Here is a 22183-nt window from a genome sequence, read left to right on the forward strand (position 1 = left end):
CAATAAACCTGAAGGTACCTGATGTTCGACCTTTACCTGCTGACAAATCAAGCATCTAGAAATAAATTCTGAAATATCTCTTTTCATTCCTACCTACCAATACATTTTCTTCAAATCATTATACATCTCTGTACTACCTGGGTGACCGGACAAAGAACTGCTATATGCTTCTTATAAAATCTTTCGAACAAGCTCATCATTCTTCGGTACACATATCCGATTTCTGAACATCAAACAACCATCAGAACCGATCTAAAAATCAGACTCTACTCTTGTCTCACGCTGAGCTCTTTTAGCTTGTAAGTCGCTATCATCTTTTTGAGCTTTACAGATTTCTTCAAGAAACATCGATTTAGCTCTCAACTTAGCTAAAATAGAACCGTCATCTGATAAAGCCGAACTAGTATTCAAAGCTCTCAATGTAAATAGAGACTTTCTACTCAAGGCATCAGCAACAATATTTGCCTTACCCGGGTGATAATTGATCATTATCTCATAATCTTTAATCAACTCTAACCATCTTCTTTACCTCAAGTTCAAATCTTTTTGAGTCATCAAGTATTTCAAACTTTTATGGTCAGTAAATATTCGGCACTTCTCACCGTACAAGTGATGTCTCCAAATCTTCAACGCAAATACAATGACAGTTAGCTCTAAATCATGCGTCGGGTAGTTTTACTCATGTAGCTTTAACTGTATGGAAGCATATGCTATTACTTTACCTTCCTGCATAAGTACACAACCCAATCCATTCAAGGATGCATTACTGTAAATCACAAATTCTTTACCCAGTTCTAGCTGTACTAAAACAGGAGCTTCAATCAACAATGCCTTTAACTTGTCAAAACTCTGCTGACACTTCTCAGTCCATTCAAACTTGACATCTTTCTGCAACAATCTTGTCAATGGGGTAAATATCATAGAAAATCCCTTTACAAACCGTCTATAATAACTAGCTAATCCAAGAAAACTTCTAACCTCTGATACATTCCTGGGTGGTTTCCACTCAACAATTGCTGAAATTTTACTCGAATCAACTTTAATACCATCACCTGAGACAATGTACCCAAGGAATACGACTTCTCGAAGTCAGAACTCACTTTTGTTAAACTTGGCATACAACTGATTGTCCCTCAAAATCTGTAAAACTATTCTCAAATGTTCGGCATGTTCAGTCTCATCAGGAGAATAAATCAGAATATCATCAATAAACACAACTACAAACTTATCCAAGTAAGGTCTGAAAATTCGATTCATTAAGTCCATGAAAATAGCAGGAGCATTAGTCAAGCCAAATGGCATCACAAGAAACTCATAGTGATCATACCTAGTCCAGAAAGCAGTCTTCGGAACATCTGACTCTTTAACTCTCAACTGATAATTACCGGATTTCAAATCTATCTTGGAAAACACAGCAGCTCCCTTCAATTGGTCAAACAGATCATCAATTCTAGGCAATGGATATTGTTATTTATAGTTACTTTGTTAAGCTGCCGATAATCTATCCATAATCTTATCGAACCGTCTTTCTTTTTCACAAAAAGCACCGGTGCACCCCATGGAGAACAACTAGACCTTGCAAAACCTTTATTAGTCAATTCCTGCAACTGAACTTTCAATTCTTTCAATTCCAATGGGGCCATTCTATAAGGAGTAATAGAAATAGGAGTTGTACCTGAAATCAACTCAATACCAAATTCAACTTCTCTAATAGGAGGCAAACCTGGTAATTCTTCCGGAAACACATCTAAATACTCACGTACCACTGGCACTGATTCAATTTTCAACTTTGGATCTCTAGTGTTCAATACAAAAGCAAGATAAGCTTCACACCCTTTTCTCAAACATTTCTGAGCAGACATAACAGAAATCATAGGGAGAGAACCGTCTGACTCATCTGAATCAACCCGGATAATATCACTATTTTCACATTTCAACTCAATGTATTTCTTTCCACAATTCACTATCACATCATGGGCAGTCAACCAATCCATACCAGGAATCACATCAAACTCATCAAATGGCAATAGCATGAGATTGGCCGAAAAACAGTGACCTCTAATGATCAAAGGGCAACTCTTACATACTTTGTCTACTAACACATACTGGCCCAATGGATTTGATACTTTAATTACAAATTCAGTAGATTCTATAAGCATGTTCATACTAGGCATCAATCTCATACAAACATAGGAATGGGTCGAACCCGAATCAATCAAAGCAATAACATTAGTATCATAAAGAGAAAATGTATCGATAATCACATCAGGGAAGGATGCATCTTCACGAGCACGGATAGCGTATGTCCTTGCGGGTGCTCTAACATTTGGTCTAGCAGTTGAGGCTCTGGGCATACCCCTATTACTTGCTCTAACTCTCAGATTCCTCTGTGGTCTGCCTCTAGTAGGAGCATTTCTCGATCTCGCACTCGGTATTACTTCTCTTTTAACTGTTTTGGGACAATCTCGAATATAGTGATCTGGTGCACCACATCTAAAGTAAGCATTTTCATTTGCTCTACACTCTCCAGGATGACGTCTACCGCATTGGGCACATTTTGGCCTAAGTGGTCGAGTACTACCCGTACTTGCGACTGTAGTAGTCTGAGCTCTTGAACCCTCAAATCTTTTGCCTCTACTTCAACTAGAATACCTGGCTGAAAAATTTGATCCACTAGAGAACTCTCTAGGCCTCTTGGATGTAGACTAAAATCATCTGCCCATTTTCCTTTTCTTCGTGTCTTGCACTTCAATTTCAACTTTGCCATTCTCTTTTTCTTTTAACAAATCTTCTGTCTTACAGGCTCTTTCAACTAGGACAACAAACTCTCTGATTTCTAAAACACCCACGACAGTCGGATATCATCATTGAGCTCATCTTCAAATATCTTGCACATATTAGCTTCGGTAGACACAAACTCCCAAACATATTTACTAAGTCCAACAAATTCACGTTCATACTCGGTCACAGTCATCTTACCTTATTTTAACTCAAGAAACTCTTTTCTTTTTTGATCTATAAACCTCTGACTGATATACTTTTTAGGGAACTCCTCCTAAAAGAAATCCCAAGTAATTCTCTCACTCGGTACCACTGACATAAGAGTTTTCCACCAATGATAGGTCGAATCTCTGAGAAGTGAGATAATACACTTCATGCATTTCTCAGGTGTACAGGATAACTTATCAAATACTCTGATAGTATTCTCAATCCAAAATTCTACTATCTCTGTATCATCATCTTTAGTAGCCCGAAACTCTTCAGCTCCTTGTTTTCTGATCTTATCAACCGGTGGCATTTCTCCTATAACTGTACCTGTAACTAGGGGAGCTACATGGGGAATCTGAAAATCATGAGGGGGTAGAGGTCTAACAACCAGATTCGTACGAACGAACTCGACAAACCATTCATTCATAGCTTGGAATAAGGCTTTTCGAGCCCTTCCTCCATGACTAACTATAACGGGCCTTTCACTACCATATGGTGGCACCGTATCTTCTGCGGGAGCGGGCGCATTACTTTCTACATCATCTGTACCAGCTCTTTAAGGATCCATAACTATAAAAGAAAAACATTCTGAGAACCGACTAAACCTGTTCTGATACCAACAAATGTAACACCCTCTACCCGAGGCCATTGCCGAAGTCGAGCACGAGACATTACCTGACTTAACTTACTAGTTCGGAGCATAAAAAAAAGTTGTTTTTAAAATTAATTCACTCGCATTCAATCAATATGTCCCTAAAAGAACTCTCGATACCCTAAAACATATAACGGAAATGGTTCGGGTCCCAACCGAGAACAATAAAAATTTTCCGATTACTTAAACAAAAAAAAATTATTTCACTATTCACAATAAAAATGTCCACCTGCGCAGCAGTCACTAAATTAATTATAACACGAGTTACAAAACTCGAAATTTAGATCTGTAATTTTTTTCTGAAACTAGACTCATATACCTTTTTACTATAAAACTTTTAGAATTTTTGGGTTGGTCGATTAGTACAGTTTTTTCATTAAAGTCTCCTCTATTTCACTACCTGACGGTTCTGACCTTTATTCACTAAAAATCAACTTTGGAAAAATTATGATTTTGCCCCTAAACTCTTGTATAATTACACTTTTACCCCAAAGCTCATAAATTAAACTTCATCCCTTATTCTTATGTTTTATAACACGCTGAAAATTTTTCCCTTCTATGGAAACATCAAATTCTCACTCTACCATGTACTTATGAACATTAGGTATTTTTACCGATTATGTCATTTTACTCGTTTTCACTTAAAATACTTAGCACGAATCGTTTAACATAATTTAAGACTTCATATTCTACCATAAAACATCAAAATAAACACATTTCACCTATGGGTATTTTTCCAAATATGAACCCTAGGTTAAATTATTGCTAGAATAAGCTAAATCAAGTTACCGAGACTCTAAAAACGTAAAGAACATTAAAAACGGGGCTTGGAATCACTTACTATAGAGCTTGGAAGCTTGAAAACCCTCACTATGGCTTCCCCCTTGCTATTTTCGTTCACCATGGAGAAGATGAGCACATTGTGTCATCTTTTTCCCTTTTTAATTTTTTTTTACTAAATTACCAAATTGCCCCTAACTTAAAAATTTCCTATTTCACTTATTTCATGTCCATTTTTGTCTACCAACTTAACCAATGGCGTAATTACCATATAAATACCTCCAATTTAAAATTTCATAACAATTGGACACCTCTAACATGTAGAACTCAACTTTTACACTTTTTACAATTTAGTCCTTTTGACTAAATTGAGTGCCCAAACGTCGAAATTTTTGAACAAAATTTTCACGAAATCGTTCTGTAAAGTTTTAGACCATAAAAATATAGTAAAAATAAATTTTTCCTCATCAGATTTGTGGTCCCGAAACCACTGTTCCGACTAGGCCCAAAATCGGGATGTTACAGGTAATGCCTCGTACCCTATTTTGGTGTCAAATACGGGTAAGGGGTGTTACACCTAGGCTATAGTCCTATTCACAAAGGGTACAAATACCTTGATGATACTAGTAAGCTATTTGTCTCGAGGCATGTTGTGTTTGATGAAGACTGTTTTCCTTTTACTGCTTCTACTGGCTCAGGCAGTGGTTCTATCTCTTCTTGGACTCAGCCTCGGTTTCAGCATCAACAGTATTAGGTTCCATTTGTGATTTCTTCTTTGCAACAATCTGGCTTTGGTGTTTCACTAGTGCATACTTCTTCAACTCAGCTGGATTTGGCAGTCATGTCAGGGTCTACTCTTCTAGGTTTTGTTCCTATGCAGTCCACTGATCTGTAGTATAGGCTAACTATTGCCATCTAGCCTGACAATAAGATAATAGTAGTAGGTCTGCTCACTCATCTTCTTCTTTAACCTCATCTCATCTTATTGAATATTCTTCAATAAATTCCCGATTGGCTTCCAACAGTAATCTAGCCATTGAGCACTTGCCAGATCCTTCTGTCAACTCTCATCCCATGTAAACCAGATCCAAAAGTGGTATTTTCAAACCCAAAGTGTTTTCAGCTGAGCTAGGAGTCACTGAGCCTGTCGCAATTGAGCAGGCTTTTACCAGTAAGGAGTGGACACTGGCAACTCAGCAAGTGTATGATGTTCTACTGAAGAACAAGACTGGGGACTTAGTTCCCTTACCTGCAAACAGGAGAGCTGTAGGATACAAGTGGGTGTTCAAACTTAAACACCGTTCAGATGGCACCATTACTCGATACAAGGGTCGTCTAGTTGTCAAGGGGTACTTTCAGGAAGTAAGAATTGATTTCCAAGAAACTTTCAATCCAGTTGTAAAACCAACAACAATTCGAGTTGTTTTAACTTTGGCTGTGAAGTTTGAATGGTAGCTAAGACAATTTGATATCAACAATGCCTTTCTCAATGGTGACTTGTCTGAGGAGATTTATATGGTTCAACCTCCTCGTTTTGAGCAGAAGCATGGTGACCAAACTTTGGTATGTCAACTGAAGAAAGCCCTATATGGTTTTAAACAAGCTCCCAGAGCTTGGTTCTCCAAGCTACGAGATTTCTTGCTTACCTCACAATTTGTTTTGGCCAAGTCTGATAGGTCTCTTTTTGTTAGAATGACTGAGGGTGTGCTTCTGTATGTCCTTGTATATATGGATGACATCATTGTCACTAGCAATCATCAAGGTAGCATTAATACTTTTGTCACAACCTTGGATACTAAATCCTCCTTAAAGGATTTGGGGCCCCTTAGTTATTTTCTTGGCATTCAAGTTCTTCCCACCACTAATAGTTTGTTCTTGAGTTAGCGCAAATATGTCATTGATCTTCTGGGTAGGGCTAGAATGGATCAAGTAAAAAGATCTCCTACACTCATGGCTTCTTCAACAAATTTATCTCAATATGTTGGTTGTGCAATTGAGAATGAGTCTGACTATAGGAGCATTGTGGGGGCTCTGCAATATGTGGTCATCACCAGACCTGATATTATCTTTGTTGTAAATAGAGTCTGTCTGTTCATGCACAAACCTTTCGACCAGCACTTCAAAGCTGTAAAACGCATTCTCCGGTATCTTCAAAGCACTATCGGTTATGGCTTTCACTTTACTGCAGCTCTCAACTTGGATTTAGTTGGATATTCGAATACAAACTGGGGAATTTATGTGGATGATAGGTGGTCTACTATAGGGTTCTGTGTGTCATTGGAGGTAATCCTGTAGCCTAGGGGTCTAAGAAACAACAAATTATCTCCAAGTCAACTGCAAAAGCTGAATATAGAGGACTTGCTCATACTGTTACTGAGATGGTTTGGCTTGAATCCCTCTTATCTGAATTGCATGTCTCTCCATCCAGAAAGACTACCGTGTGGTGTGATAATTCTGGAGTTGTTGCTGTATCAGCTAATCCAATGTTGCATTCAAAGTTTAAGTATGTCGAGTTGGATCTGTTCTTTGTTAGATAGAAAGTTGCTGCAGGAAAGTTAAGTGTAAGGCATGTTCCAGCACAGGAGCAAGTAGTAGACATCTTTACCAAATCTTTGTCAGCTCCTTTGTTTACAAAGTTTCGATCATGTCTTAAAGTGGTTGCAAAACTTGAACAAACAGTAGAGATTAAGAAGATGAAGGCATGTTAAGGAATAAAACTGTTATGACAATTAGCAGCTAAACAGTTAGTAGTTAGTAATGGTAGTTAAGGTGGTTGTAATTAGTTTGATAGATTGTGTATATATACCATAGCTTGTTATTTGGTTAATATATAAAATTGATCGTTTACAATCATCATGGATTATATTAATATATCTCATTAATGAGAAACACGTTGGCAAACTTATGGCACCCTTTAAGAGAGATTTCAATCACAAATATTGAAGATAAGAGGTTGTTACTCAGGTTTTATAATGAGATTGATTTTAAAAGGGTGATTGACAGGATGCCATGGTTCTTCAATAAGCATCTAATTATCTTTCATAAGATGGAGCGGGGACATGACCCATTGCAAGTTCTACTTTTTAATGTCGTATTTTGAGTACAAGTCTATAATTTACCATTATGGTTTATGGCTGAAGGGATGGCACGACAACTTGGAAATTTTATTAGTCAGTTTCTGGAGTATGATGCGGTGTTGGTTATGAGGGGGGAAATTTATGGGGATTAGGGTAAAGCTTGATGTTCATGTTCCCCTGAAAAGAAAGAAAAAAGTTAATTATGATAAGAATAATTCGATATATGCCCTATTTCAATATGAGAAAATCACAATGTTTTGCTTCTTATGCGCAAGGTTAGGGCACGGAGAGGATTTCTGTCAACTCCGTTTAACGATGGAAGATCAAAATGTGGAGTTTGGGTGGGACAGTTCCTTAAGAGTGCAACCAATAAGAATGGTGCAAATGATAAGTCCATGGTTGCGAGAAGAGCCAAAAGAGTGAGTAAGAACAAAAGAGAGAATAAGTAAAGAACAAGGTGATATACAGACAAAAGAAAACCAATTTATAGAACATAATAGGGAAAACAGGGGAAGAATGGGGGGCACCATGAGAATAATAGTAAGGAAAACATTCAAACAAGGAAAAATTCTTCAATGAATTAGCTAACGCAAGAGTTTCTATCAAAGGAAAAGAGGTAATACAAGAAGCCAAGGACATACCGATTGTGTTAAAGGAAGGAAAGAAGAGGCAAAGAATACAATGTGAAGATCAAGAAGAGAAAAGTTATTTTAAAGTGATTAAATCCAACGTTGATAATGAAATAGTGTCGGCTGTTGGAAAGAAAACCGACCAGTCACAATAAAAATCTTAAGCTAGAACGTTCACGAGTTGGGGCAACCACAAGCGGTTTGTCATCTCAAGAATAGTTTGAGACAAAGTCGACCCAAACTTGTTTCTTATTGAGATAAAATTTAACGCAAGAATGATGGAAAGAATGAGGAAAATTAAGTTGGAAGGAAAAGGTGGACATAACCTTAAAGAGTTACTCTAGTTCACACATTGACATAATGGTAAAGGAAAAGAAAGAAGCAATAACATGGCGATTTATTGGTTTTACGGAACGCCCATGGAAGGTTTACGAAAGGAATCATAGAATTTATTAAGACAATTAGGAAGAGATTGTAACTTACTATGGGTAGTGATGGGAGATTTCATCGAGATAATATTTTCGTTTGAAAAGAAAGGAGGTCATGTAAGTGACGGGAGAATTGAGTACTTTTCGTGATGTTTTAGGGATTGTGACTTAAGTGACTTAGGTTTCTCTGAACAATGGTTTACATGGGAGAGGGGGAGGTTGCCGACAATAACATTAGAGAGAAACATGACAGAAACGTGGCAAATACAAGATGGTGGGAACTTTTTCCAGACTACTCGGTAGAACACTTACAACATAGTATTTTTTATCACTGTCCGATTATGCTTAACATGACAGGAAGAATTGGTAGACGCACTCTAGCAAGACCATTCTTTTTTCATTTTAATGCGAATTGGATGTTGGAAGAGAATTTTGAGGAGCAGGTGATTGAATGATGGGGATCATGTAAATGAGATATTACAGAAAAATTATCTATACTTAGATCAAAATTGGGTAGATGGGCTAGCATGAATAAGGCAATTAGAAAAGGAAGAAAACAAAATTTATATTCTCGGTTGAAGGAGTTGGCCAAAGACGATCCCATTGATGAAGTACTTGTACAAATAACGAATGTAAAGATAGCTTTAAATATTGAAGCAGACAAAATAGAAATTTTTTGGGAGTAAAGGGCGAGGGTAAACTGGCTTAAAATGGGAGATCGGAATATATCTTTTTTCCATAATGTGGCAAATGGTTGTAAGAGGAAAAACACATTCAGGGGTATTAACGATGTCAATGGAAGATGGATTGAAAGAGAGATTGAGCTCATTGATGTTGCTTCCAAATTCTTTAAAGAACTGTTCACGACAAAAATAGTAGGCCAATGTGATAGGATTTTCGAGAATGTTCAACCTTGTATAATTGGAGCGCTAAATGAGAAACTGATGGTCAATTTTCAAAAAGAGGAAGTTCTTGAAGCAGTGAAATCGATGTCACCTCTTAAAGCATTAGGTAAGGATGACTTTCCCACTTTTTTCTTTCAAAAATATTGGCAGGTTATGAGGGATGATATTTGTAGATACTGTCTAGTTGTGTTAAAAGAAAATAGGGATATACAAGAAATCAATAGAACTAATATTATTTTAATCCCTAAGACAAGCTCACCAAATAATATGAGTCAATTTAGACCAATCAGCCTGTGCAATGTGATTTATAAAATTATATCAAAGATGTTGGTAAATAGATTTAGGAAGGTATTGGATATATGTATTGATGAACATCAATGCGCTTTCATCCCAAGAAGGCAAATTACAGACAATATATTAATGGCTTATGAAATTCTACACTCATTCAAGACAAAAAAAAGTTGAACCGACTTGATCGTTTGCTTTAAAACTTGACATGAATAAGGCATATGACAAGGTTGAGTGGAGCTTTATAGAAAAGATGATGCAAAAAATGGGTTTATGTAATGGTTGGGTAAATTTAATTATGAAATGTGTCACTGTGACATATTCGGTGGTTTTGAATGGGATACAAGGTGGAGATTTTAAGCCTAGCAGGGGATTGAGACAGGGCGACCCCTTATGCCCTTATTTATTATTTGCGCACTAGGATTTTCCAATCTTATTATAATGGACGAGGCGTCGACACCAGTTGAAGAGATTGTTAATAATGGAAGGATTGGAATCGAAAGTGATTGTTCTTAAAAGGTAAGGACTGAATCCAAAAAATGGGTGAGTTTAGTTTCCGAAAGAACTCAGTTGAAAGCCGAGGGCTAGATATTTTAAAGGTCTATTTCCCCAAAAGGGGTGCAAAGCATTAGCCTCTGTCATTGATGCGATAATGGAGATTGAACGGTTTGGAGGAGACGAACAGAGACTATTTTCTTTAGGTTTTGTTTTGGTTGTTTTTTGTTTTGTTGTTTTTATTTTTTATTTTTATGGGTACACCGTTTGGTGGCCCTTTTGCTGGTGGACAGCTAGTTTACTTTCTTGGCTTTGTAACTGTTCGTTTTTGCATTAGTTAATTATTTCAAAAAAGAACTTTTTACTTTTTAAGAAAATATATTTTTTCGACTAAGAAGTTTGGAATTGGGTTAATTGTTAAATAAATTTAATCACTAATTTTTAATCCAATCAATTTCACTATTATTTTGGTTTCAATTAAATATAAATTATTAAAATTTTCATAATAATTTAAAAATAAAAATTATAAAATTGATTTAATCATTGGCTCAACAAAGTCAATTAATTTTTTTTCCTTCCCTCTATATTGATGTATATATTAAACAGTCTTTGTTCTAATTAGTCAGTTCGATTTTAACAATCTTGATTACAACTATGTCTAAATCCCAAAAATTTAAATATATTTTAGAAAAAAATATAAAAAAATTAAAAATTTCACACCATAAAATAACAATATAAAGTAGGAAAAATAATAAGGAAAGGGAATCGAAGGTTAAACCGAGGCAAAGCCCAAATGGCAAGAAGTAAAGCAAAACGGAGTGGGTTAGTGAAGGAAACGGCGGGTACAACTAACGCTCCAGCCTTTTGGTTTTCTATTTAAAAGCTTTGCTACCTTTTTATGCTTGTCTTTCACTTCCCATCTTCACAGCTTTTTTTTTTTCTTCGCCACTCCCCATTTCACCTCTTCCACCACCAAACCCCAAACAACTCTCTCTCTCTCTCTCTCTCTCTCTCTCTCTCTCTCTCTCTCTCTCTCTCTCTAAGGCAATTTCTGGGACTCTCCGCTTTGTTTTCTTTATTATTATATTTCTATTCTAGAATTTTATATTCCATTTAAATTCTTCACTTTCACGCTATAAAACCTCTCTCCGTTTCTCTCCCTTTCCCCTTCCTCTCTCTCTTTTCTCTCTGCCACAGATTCCTTCGCTGATACCGGTAAGCTTTCCCTCTTCCGATTTCCACAAAAACGTTGTCGTTTTCTTCTCTGGTCTTTTTTTTTTGCTCTGAATTTCATGCTCTGTGGAAACTCGAGACCTAGAAAACGATGTTGTTTGACTGGTTTTTTTTGCGAGTTTCGATAATCGTATTTAGAAGAAGACGATAAGATGTTGGTGCCATGATGTTATTCTCGTTTCTCTTGAGTTGAAACTCGAGTCAGTACTGAGTTTGTCTGAGCTCAAATTTTTCGCTGCTTAATTTTGAGATCTTAATGATGTATTTTGTTGTTGTTGTTCTGAATCAAAACGAAAATGATCCGAGTAGAAGCGAGTCATTATTGCGATTTTGCTTTGAGAATTTTAAAACATATTCTGCTCTTTTTTTTCTACTTTGATTTCAAAACTTCGTCTCCTCGAACTCGAATCATCTCTTATTTTGAATCCAAACAGAGTTGTTTCGAGTCTGATCCGAGTCAAAGCGCGTCACAACCCGATTTAGTTTCGACTTCACCTTCTTTTTTTTAAATTTATATCTTCATATTTATTCTAAATTCGGATATTTTGCAAAATGAAAAAAAAAACTAATCATTTCATTTGGATCATATTGCTGATTAGTTTGATAATTACTATGCGCAGATTAAGGTTTGGTGGCTAAGTGAGGAAGGAAAATGAACACGCAACTTTTGGAGATTGAGCCAAAGGAACTTAAATTCGTATGTGAGTACATAATTACTTGATTGCCCCTGCTCTTTTTGCTGCATAAAGTATTTTTATAGTAAATTAGATAAAGTAACTTTTCATTCTTTAATCTTTTCTATTATAAGAAAATATTCTCTGTTATATAGAATTATTTTCTTTGTTTGGTCACTAAATACGCGGATGGAACAAGGAGGAGTTGTTTAAACCTGTTTGTTTTAACGCTTCTTTTTCTGAAAAATAAAATATAAAATATGGTAGTAAGCAAAATTCGTGCTTAACTGACTTATTTCTTTGAATCTAGCGTATTAGATCTGAATATTAATGATTATAATATTTTTCCGCCCTCATTCTGCGACCTTATTGTGAAAAAGATGCGAAAAAGAATTAAGGCTTCTTTTCTTTTTTGTAGCAGTTATGTTTATTTTTGTGGGTTTGTGGTGAAAAAACCGGAGGGGTTAATATATTCATAATTTTTTATCTCCGATATTTATTTATTTCTGATTTAAATTTATTTTTTGTTTTGTAGTTATATTGAAGAAGCAAAGCTCCTGCTCGATTACGCTTACAAATAAAACTAACCAGTATGTTGCTTTCAAGGTTTGAACTCTTATCCTTTAAAAAAAAAATTGAAATTTGTAAGGTTTATTTCGTGGGATAGAATATTTTAGAATGCTGGATTCCAATGTAATTGAAGCAATGATATCTGTGCAGGTTAAAACTACATCTCCGAAGAAATACTGCGTACGGCCTAATGTTGGCATTATTATGCCAAAATCAGCTTGTGATTTTACAGGTAAGGAGTTTCTGTGCTTTAATTTATTTTATGATTCATGCTACGTTCACGTAACAAATGAATGTGAAAGCTTAAGCGGCTTTTAACCTAATAATGGCTCACGACTAATGATGTAAGTATATTAAGATCAAGTTATGATTACAAGTTATGGGGTCACTTGGCTGAGGGACCCTAGATGTTTTTAATTATTTTGCTATCTGAGAAAGGCAAAGATTGGGATTTGATAAGGGTTTACTTTTTCAGCTTTTCATGTGCTTTAAATTCCCGGGCATTTCCTCTGTATTAGCCAGTTGCTTTTCAGTTTGATAATTCATGATTAATTTGCTGAGATTGCAAATCCTATGAGGCAACAAAAAGTAAAAAAAATTACACACTTTTGACAAATGATAATCTGATAATCTTCACCTTTAGGACAATCTGCCATTTGATGTCCCACTAGTTGGACAATAAAAGCTAGAGATGCTACTTACATATAAAATACAGTCCTGAATTTCTCATATGATGTTCTTTATCAAATTTCTACCCTGTCCTATACTATATATATTCTCGCCATTGTTCTTTTTTTCATTTAGTTACCATGCAAGCTCAGCGGGAAGCCCCTCCTGATATGATATGTAGAGATAAGTTCTTAATCCAAAGCACAGTTGTCCCAGTAGGAACAACTGATGAAGACATTACATCTGCCACAGTAAGTGATTTTCTGCCCTGCTTGTGCTTTATTTGATAATATTAATTAGTTAGTGACTTTCGCTCATTGTGTGCTTGACAGTTTGTCAAGGACAGTGGAAGATATATTGAAGAGAACAAGCTTAAGGTTGCCCTTGTCAGCCCTCCAGATTCGCCAGTGCTATCACCAATTAATGGGACAATGAATCAGGGAATGGATTATGATAGAGTTGAGACTTTTGCAACACTTCCAACGATTAGATCAGCTTCATCTATTTTTGTAGCCCTTAAAATTCAATCTACTTCAACTCACTTATATAATTAGTATTCTTTATAATCTGAAAGGAATTTTTTGTTTGAATATGAGATTTAAAAACAAACTTCCAAGTATATTAATGAAGCTTATACATTTAAGAAAATTACAGTGTTCTCTTCTCTGTGTCAGGTTTTGACGATTGAGGAATCAAAGATGAGAAATACTGAGGATTTAAAGCCAACAAAGGATGTAGAGTGGAATTCAAGGAAAGATACGTTATATGAGGAGAAATTAAAACCAAAGAAGGATGCAGAGCTGAAGCCCATGAATGATACTTTTGGTGACAATTTAAATATAATAAAGGACACTGAACCGAAGCCAAAGAAGGATGCAGAGCTGAAGCCCATGAATGATATTTTTGGTGACAATTTAAATATAATAAAAGACACTGAACTGAAGCCAAAGAATAATTCTTTCAATAGCAAGGAGTTAAAGTCAGTGAAAGATGAGGAGTCAAAGCCAATGGAGGATATTCTTGATACCGAGGAATTGAAGCCAATGAAGGAAAAGGAGTTCAATGTATTGAAGGATTACAAGGTGAAAACATTGAAGGATTACAAGGTGAAAACATTGAAGACTGCTGAGGACCTTAACTTTGCCAAAGATATGGAGGAAATGAAATCAAAATTAAGTGACCTTGAATCAAAGCTAGGCAAGGTAAATTAACAAGGCTTGATAATGACGGTTAAAAAAAGGTCGTGTTATGTTTTGCTATTATTTAATTTGAATCTGTTTTCAATAACACTAGTAGTTATTTCCGTTTCAGGCTGAAGCAACCATTTCAAAACTGACAGAGGAGAGGAGGTTAACGGTTCAAGAGAGGAAGACCTTACAAGAGGAACTGGTAAGTTATTCTCTTGTGCGTTCATCTTCTCGTAGATTCTTGTTATATGTATCTCATACCAACTGTTCGATCTCATAAAGTAAATAAATGTGATGCCACTTTTGCGGGTGATTTTCTAGGCATTTTAGATTTTGACCTGTTAATGGTGAATGGTCATTATATGTCTTGTCTTCAAACGTCTTCTTTTCTCTCACTTTCTTAGAGTAGGCCAGTTATTGTTTTTGACCATCTAATAATCCTTCTTTAGAGGAGCTATTTCTTTACCAAAATAATGTTTTGAGTTCACATGAAAGATGTTTAAAAATATTTACAGTAAAAGCCCATATCTATGCAGGCGCTGTTGAGGAAAAAGAGTGATGTAAGAAGAGTTCAAGTGGGATTTCCTCTCCTATTTGTGTGTATGGTAGCAGTCGTAAGTATGTTTATGGGGTACCAAATGCAGCATTGACAAAGCCATACTCCATGTGATGGCGTGGTCCAGCAACAATCATGCAGTGGGTTTGTTAATAGTTAGAAAAGATTGTAGTTTACTTTCCTCATCATAGCTAGTGTGCACAATTTTTATAGGGATGACTAATATAAAGCAAAAAAATTGTTTTGTGAACGTTTGTGGTTAAAGGAAAAGGAACATATGAGGTAACCCATAGATTAGAAGTTTATACATACAAGTACAATTTTCATTTGAACTTTTACAACCAAATGCCAGCCCCTCAGATAATTTAATTTACTGAACCGGCTTTTTTTTTTAAACAAAGGAAGCCTGATTTTAAATGTTGAATGAACAAAAACATGTATATATATAAATTGTTAGGTTTTCGATCTATTTTGTATACTATCCCTTAAAACACATCATATTTATTATCATAAAGTAAAAGTAATTAATTATTTGATTTGAGAATATTCAACTGCAGAACAATGAATATATGGATATGCAGCTTTGCAAAAATTAAAATTAATGCGCATTATCCTATTTTCTAGTAATGAACCGAATATCACATATATAATCAAATCAATTTCAAATTCTATAAAATCCTCCATTTTTTAACTTAAGAATAAAAACACACTGATATAAATACTCATATACGTACAAAATAGAATGGCAAACCTACCCTAAGCTTCACTCAGATCATAAATATTCTCAAATGTCAAATGGAACGACAGCATCAGGTGCGGAGGTAGTTTTGGGGAGAATAAACAAGAACCTCTCGAGGAAACTTAGAAGTCAACAAAATATAGCCTATACATGAAACATACATTCCAGAGGCAACTACAAAGCAATACCGCACTGGCTTCTCGCCGGAAGCATGTTTTTTGCAACCGACTGCATTGTCATATTACATGTACATTTTTGTAGAGATCTTGTTCACCCACCTCATTGCCATTGAGGCAGATTAGGTTCACTCCTTTCTGTTGGGGAGCCAGGAACGAAGGGCACAAAACCCCGGCCACCAAACATAGGGCGCATGAAGGCATTATCGAACTTTCGCCAGTAGTAATGAACAGTGTGTGCTGGAGTTGTAAGAAGTACACGAATGCTGTTTGGTCGATGAACTCCAATTAAACTATCATCAAAAGAATCCTGGCCGCTTCCGAGAAATGGTGCCTCCATTGATTTTGGAGTAGATTGGTCTGAGAGCATGCTGGCTGTTGGTTTGGATGTGGCAGCAAGAACCTTATTAGAGGTTTAGTCATTAAACCAAAAACCTGAGCATAACCAACAGGTATAAGAGATTTAGCAACACTCCCAAGAAACTGTTATGATTACAACATAAGAGAACAGAGACTCGCAAAGAGATGCAAAAACAAACTGTTTTACTCGAAAACACAACACAAAAGCATAAATATGTCAAAACTTTTATATAACACAATCATAACATACTACATTTTATATAAATACATAGGCTCTACATCTTAACAATAACCATTCTCATACAATTAGAACTTTCTATGAATCAACAGCTTATGTGACAAAAGCTCAAATAACCAATGATACTTGAAGCATTAATGCTGAAGCAAAGGCTTCAACATCTCAAAAAGTAAATTAAAGAAAAGATAAATAAGGCTAAAATGCTAAACATTTGAAAGAAACCATCAAATCTAAGCACAGCTAAAATTTAAGGCAGGAGACATCTTACCACAGTGCTGAATAGAACAATGGTTATAGTGCTTGTAATCATAATTGCATTTCCTCGCAACTGAGTATGGCCCCCCCTTGTAAACTGCATTTATGCATTACGTGAAAATATATCAGATGATATCAGTTTGAACTTACTTTCGACCATGCATATATTTCTATTTCCTCATAATTTCTAGCCAACATTAACACATCAAAGCTCTAGATCTATTACAATAATAATAATAATAATAAGCTTCCCTTATAACTGAAATAATAGTAAACCTTTACCTGATTATATGCAAGTGCCATAGATACAGCGCCTCTCATGAGCCCAGCCCACCATATTATAATCTAAACAAAGAAATACAGAGAAAAGTAATGTCAAATATCATTAATTGATTTGCAAGCAAAAAGTTAAAACACCAAGAACACGTACTTGTTCCCTGAAGCTGATTTTTTCACTAGCTGATTTCTTTGCCAAGTTGGATAAAAATGACAGGGGAAACACAAAAGCCGCTCTTCCAACCATAACAAGACCCATCAGCACAGCACTAACAGCAACTGACGTTCCAGGGCTACAAAATGGAGATCAAACACAATGAAAAACACCAGCTCATCAGTAAATGGAAGCTATCTTGTACAAGTTGCATCGAAGAAAAGGGAATTGGAAGAGAAAATCTGAACTATATATTTATCAGATAGTCAAGACACATATGACTCATTAATTTACAATTTACCAAAATCAAGTCAAGAGTACTTCCTAGCAGGTACAGGTGCAAAGACCATACCTATCACTGACAAATCTCCACTTCTCCGTGTCCAAAGCATCCATCCCGACATAAAGAAAGAGAAAAGTCTCAGCAACAAATGACAAGGTAGCAAAGGCATGCCTGAGTATAAACAAAAGAACTGAATCAATTGAGGCACATAAAGAGTTAAAATTGGGACTTTTTTCCTCCTAATATCAATGATGGATGACCTCTATTGCCCTAAAATAACACTGTGGAAGAGACATACTTTGTAGTAACTCTTGAACTCTCGGTAACATTGTGCCAGGTATAATGTGACATCACAATCCCACAAAAGAATACCGTGAGAATGCCACTCAAATAGAACAGCTGCAAGCGAGGCAACATTAGAGTTATGTAGTATGCAAATAACCATCAAATTTAGAAAGTTGTATCAGAAAAAAGGAGGGGCCGGACGAAACTGCCATATTATTGCTAACAAGAGTCTTACTTCAGCCATGATATACGAAAGGTATGCCATAAGCATCATAAGAGCAAATTCACGATCTGTTGAGTGCCTGAATCATATTAAAATCAAGTACATTCAATAATTAGTTCAGAACTTCAAATTTAATAAATATGTTCAGTTAAGGTCCTCGGTTAAGTAAAATTTTCAAAATGACAAATAACACTACTTTTGTGTAACCCTTCATTGAGTGGCACAGGAAGAGATTCTTTTAGAAGTATTTCAAGGTTGTTTAATGTATAGGCGACAATTATGGAAAAGCGAGTTGATATGAAAACCCAGATAGCATTGAAACATACCTTCCAAAGTACAACTTTTTGATGATGTAAGCACTAACCAACCCAACCTGAAAGGAAAAGAAAAATATCACACCTTCGTGGAAGCACAGTGATCACAGAATGAATCAGGTTTGTACGAAAAGACACTTACAATCACTCCCAGCATAGTGCTTGCTAAAAATAAATACAAAAAGCTGCCAATAAACTCCAGAAGAATTCTAGGACTGGTATTAACGAGGTCAAAACTCTGGATTGCATTGAAAAGCACCACAGATGTTGCATCATTTACAACACCCTCTCCGAAAACCAAACTGTAGAGTAATGGAGGCTCATCCTGATTAAGCACCTGCATCATCAGTAACAGTTCCATTTTAGCAAGTTGGTATACTAGTTGTTCCCATTTAGAAAAAAGCTACTATAATTTCAATTTATGCATACCTGCAGTGTGCAAACAGAATCTGTTGCAGCAAGATTGCACCAATTGCTGAAAGTCAAAGAAAACGATAGTAAGACACCAAAACATTCACAAAGTCATTTTGGAAAATAAGGGAGAAATAAGGGCTAATACCTAGAAAATCTCCAATGTCTAAGGAGCCAATGTCCATTTCCTTGAAGAAGTTAATTACACCTGTTACAACCAGAAAAATTAGTCTTGGCAATACAAAGACATAAATCAACAAATCAAGCTGACTCCTAACACTGCCAATGGTAAGAAAATAAAATAAAATGCATCTGCACTACTGTATATTGTCTCCATAAGGTCGTTAGAAATACCTAAAGAGATAATTGTACAAGATATTAGTGTACCAACAGCCCCAAACAGCATGATGGTGATAAAGTTACGGAAAAATTGCTTCTTTTTCACCTGAAACCCGGCAGAGAAAGCAGAGATCAGAAAGGCTTTAGCAAAGCAAAATATTAACTAAATGCAGCCATCATTTTTACTCTAAAGAAAATTTAAATAAAACATCAAACCTTAACAAGTAGAAAAGACATCTATGTTCCTCTGTTTACAGCAATGAAAACATTGGGGAATTCTCAATGCACTCAAGTTGAAGCCAGAATAGAGACTCAGAAATGGGTATTTAAACAAAACAAAGCTTCACATTTGACAAGTATTATATGTCCATCTATTTTACCTTTTACAATGTATAATAAATTATCTTCATATTTTCCATTCACAAGATAAATTAAAATGAAAAAGAAAGATAACAAACTTACCCAGCATTGAATATAATAGGGGGCAGAAGATAGATAAAGAACAGATCTTCACTGAAGACTAAAAGATGAGAGCTTTTACCCCCACTTGTCAACAAAATAATGACCCCAGTGAAAACACCCTGCCAATAAAAGTAATTTAAATCGAAGACATCAGACAAGAAAACACACAAAACAAGCAATCAAAACTTAGCTGAATTGTCCATGAATGACAAAATCCACGTCAACAGATGTCAAGAGAGAAACTCACAATGATAAGGGCGGTAATTGATTCGTTCATCCATCTATTCTCCTCCAAAAGATGACCAATCACAATGCAAGCACAAAGAAGCGCTACAAAATATGTTCATGGAGACCACAGACGCATAGTCTGAAATAGATAGAGTCTGCAACTTAGTAAAGACAGCAGCTAAATGCGGCGCCACCATATTGACCTCTTTTTTTAATCAAATTTTATTAAACAACCAATTGCTTCTAACTGAAACAGTTGTTGTCCAAGGCTTCAGATTTAAGCTCTCCTTCCACAATGTAAATCTTCGAATATTTTTATGTCTCTGAACTGTCCATTTCAAGAACTTTCTAATCTTACAATCCTTAAGCACTCTGCATTATAATAAGCAAACAGTTAAAAGTCACCTATTATTCTGCAAATCTCAATTTTTTTCCCCATTTTTGGTTCTTTATGTTCTGTTCTTGCGGTTGATTGTTGTATTGGACAGTTGAAGGTGAAATTGAGGAAAAGAAAATCATTAACTTCAATTATATAGAAATATTTTCTTCTTTTATTTTTTTAAGTAGGAAATACGAAGAATTGAAGAAAGGTGAAGAATTTAGAACTCTTTTCAGTTATGGAACTCAGTTATCAATGATTTTTCTAACAGAAAAAGAAAAGAAAAAATATATCCTTTCTTTTCATTCCTTCGCTTTCTCAGCGACAAAACTTTATTTAAAAAAAATGAAATTCAACTGAAAAAAGAATGAACAAAGACAGCATTTCTAAATATAATTAATCTTTCTTTTTTAATTATAACTGCTTTGCAATTTCATTGAATCAAAACCGCAACTCACTACTAAAAAGATTCACAATTGTTAACTCATTTTCTTTCTTTTCCTCTCATTATCTCAGCAAACAAACATGCGAATGAAAACAAAATTACAACTTACCGAATCGTTTTGGAGAATCAACATCATGCAGCAACAAATCATCCTTGTTTCAGCTCCGTTCAATTTTCTTCTCTAAATTAGCAAATAATTTGCGATTTTATTGAACCAAAAAGAAAAAAACAACGGACAGTTTCAAAGAGACGAGTAAATTCGAAGAGAAAGCTTAAGAAAACAAAAAGGAAAAAGAAAATCCAATGTTTCACTGTTTATGGAGCTTTACCCACGTGAATCTTCGACTTTCTCACCAACAAATTGCCACAATTTTCCTCTCTTCTTTTTTCAGCTTCAAATCTTCGGCTTCGATGGGAGAGAAAAACAATCAAAAAAGAAAGTATCTTTAAATTTACAGTACAATTATATTTAAAATAGAAACGTGTTCGCCGGGGACTGATTAACACAAATAAAAGTGTTAGAATACGGTAAAAATGGACATTTTTAAAATGCAAAATCGAAATTGAACTGTCCGATTTGTTGAGTGATGGTTTCATGTGAGGCGAGTAACAACTTTACCTCTCCCTCCTTTGGAAAGCAGTTTAAATTCATTTACTTAATCTACTAATTGATATTATTACCGCATGGTTAGAATACATAACTTGATTTTAAAAATAAAATCAGTAACGTGATTGGCTAAGTATAAGTATTGCAATATTAGTAATTAAAATAAAATTGAAATGGGGCGTGCATGTGATCCGATTGGTTGGAATGAAAAGGAAGTCTCACGAGCAATCTCACACCTTCTTTTTGTAGGCGTTGGGTTCTTCACGGATCCTAACATTCAACTTCTTCTTTTTGTGTTTTAATCTTAATACTGTCTACTTATTAGAACCCCCAAAATATCTTCTACAGTAAACTTAATTAAGTTTAATTAATTAGATATGCTGTTTGTGTAAACACATGATTGGCCTCTTAGTTGAGATTTTCAAATTGGATTTTTATAAGGCAAGTAAGTTATTTTTTTAAATAGCAAGTTTTTAAGTAAGTTATTGATTTTTTTTATATAGTTAAAGGTTAAAAGAATTGTAATATTAGTGTTCTATAATGGTAAGATAAATTATATTTTTACAAAGAAAAAGTGCTATGAAACTTTGAAGATGTTATTATTAGAAAGAGAGAGCAAATGTTGCTAAATCCACCACCATATTTGGCATGCTCTGCTCCACTGCCCGACCCGTTCCATTATAAATGTATAATTTTGAAAATCACTATTATCTGTATGAAGTAATACATTTGTCCCCACCCACCCCACCTCGCCCTACTTCGCTTCAATTTAATTTTTGCTATTTATATTTAATATTATCAATCTTTTTAAAGACAAGTAGATATTTAAATATAATTCTTCAATAAAGAACCTCAAGTTGTCGTCTATTAGTTGAGTG

The 22183-nt window shown here is 35.3% G+C and overlaps 1 protein-coding gene and 1 pseudogene across 1 annotated transcript; one reads left to right on the forward strand and one right to left on the reverse strand.

The window, feature by feature from the left end:
• The first annotated feature begins 11150 nt into the window (after positions 1-11150).
• On the forward strand, positions 11151-15381 carry LOC107963078 (vesicle-associated protein 2-2). Its single transcript, XM_041104144.1, has 9 exons — positions 11151-11457; positions 12096-12176; positions 12685-12755; positions 12870-12951; positions 13524-13639; positions 13721-13846; positions 14063-14590; positions 14700-14777; positions 15112-15381. Exons 2-9 carry the CDS (start codon positions 12128-12130, stop codon positions 15223-15225), a joined length of 1164 nt encoding a protein of 387 aa, XP_040960078.1. The 5' UTR covers positions 11151-11457; positions 12096-12127; the 3' UTR covers positions 15226-15381.
• Positions 15382-15874: 493 nt separating this feature from the next.
• Positions 15875-21587, reverse strand: LOC107963079 (sodium/hydrogen exchanger 2-like; annotated as a pseudogene).
• Positions 21588-22183: the final 596 nt, after the last annotated feature.

This window comes from Gossypium hirsutum, chromosome D11 (genome assembly GCF_007990345.1).
Source record: "Gossypium hirsutum isolate 1008001.06 chromosome D11, Gossypium_hirsutum_v2.1, whole genome shotgun sequence".
Taxonomy (NCBI): domain Eukaryota; kingdom Viridiplantae; phylum Streptophyta; class Magnoliopsida; order Malvales; family Malvaceae; genus Gossypium; species Gossypium hirsutum.

Coding starts and splice junctions, on each gene's coding strand:
- LOC107963078 (XM_041104144.1), top strand. CDS start 12,128: ATGAACACGCAACTTTTGGAGATTGAGCCAAAGGAACTTAAATTCGTA. Junction 12,756..12,869: donor ACCAGTATGTTGCTTTCAAG/GTTTGAACTCTT, acceptor ATATCTGTGCAG/GTTAAAACTACATCTCCGAA. Junction 14,591..14,699: donor TTGAATCAAAGCTAGGCAAG/GTAAATTAACAA, acceptor TTTCCGTTTCAG/GCTGAAGCAACCATTTCAAA.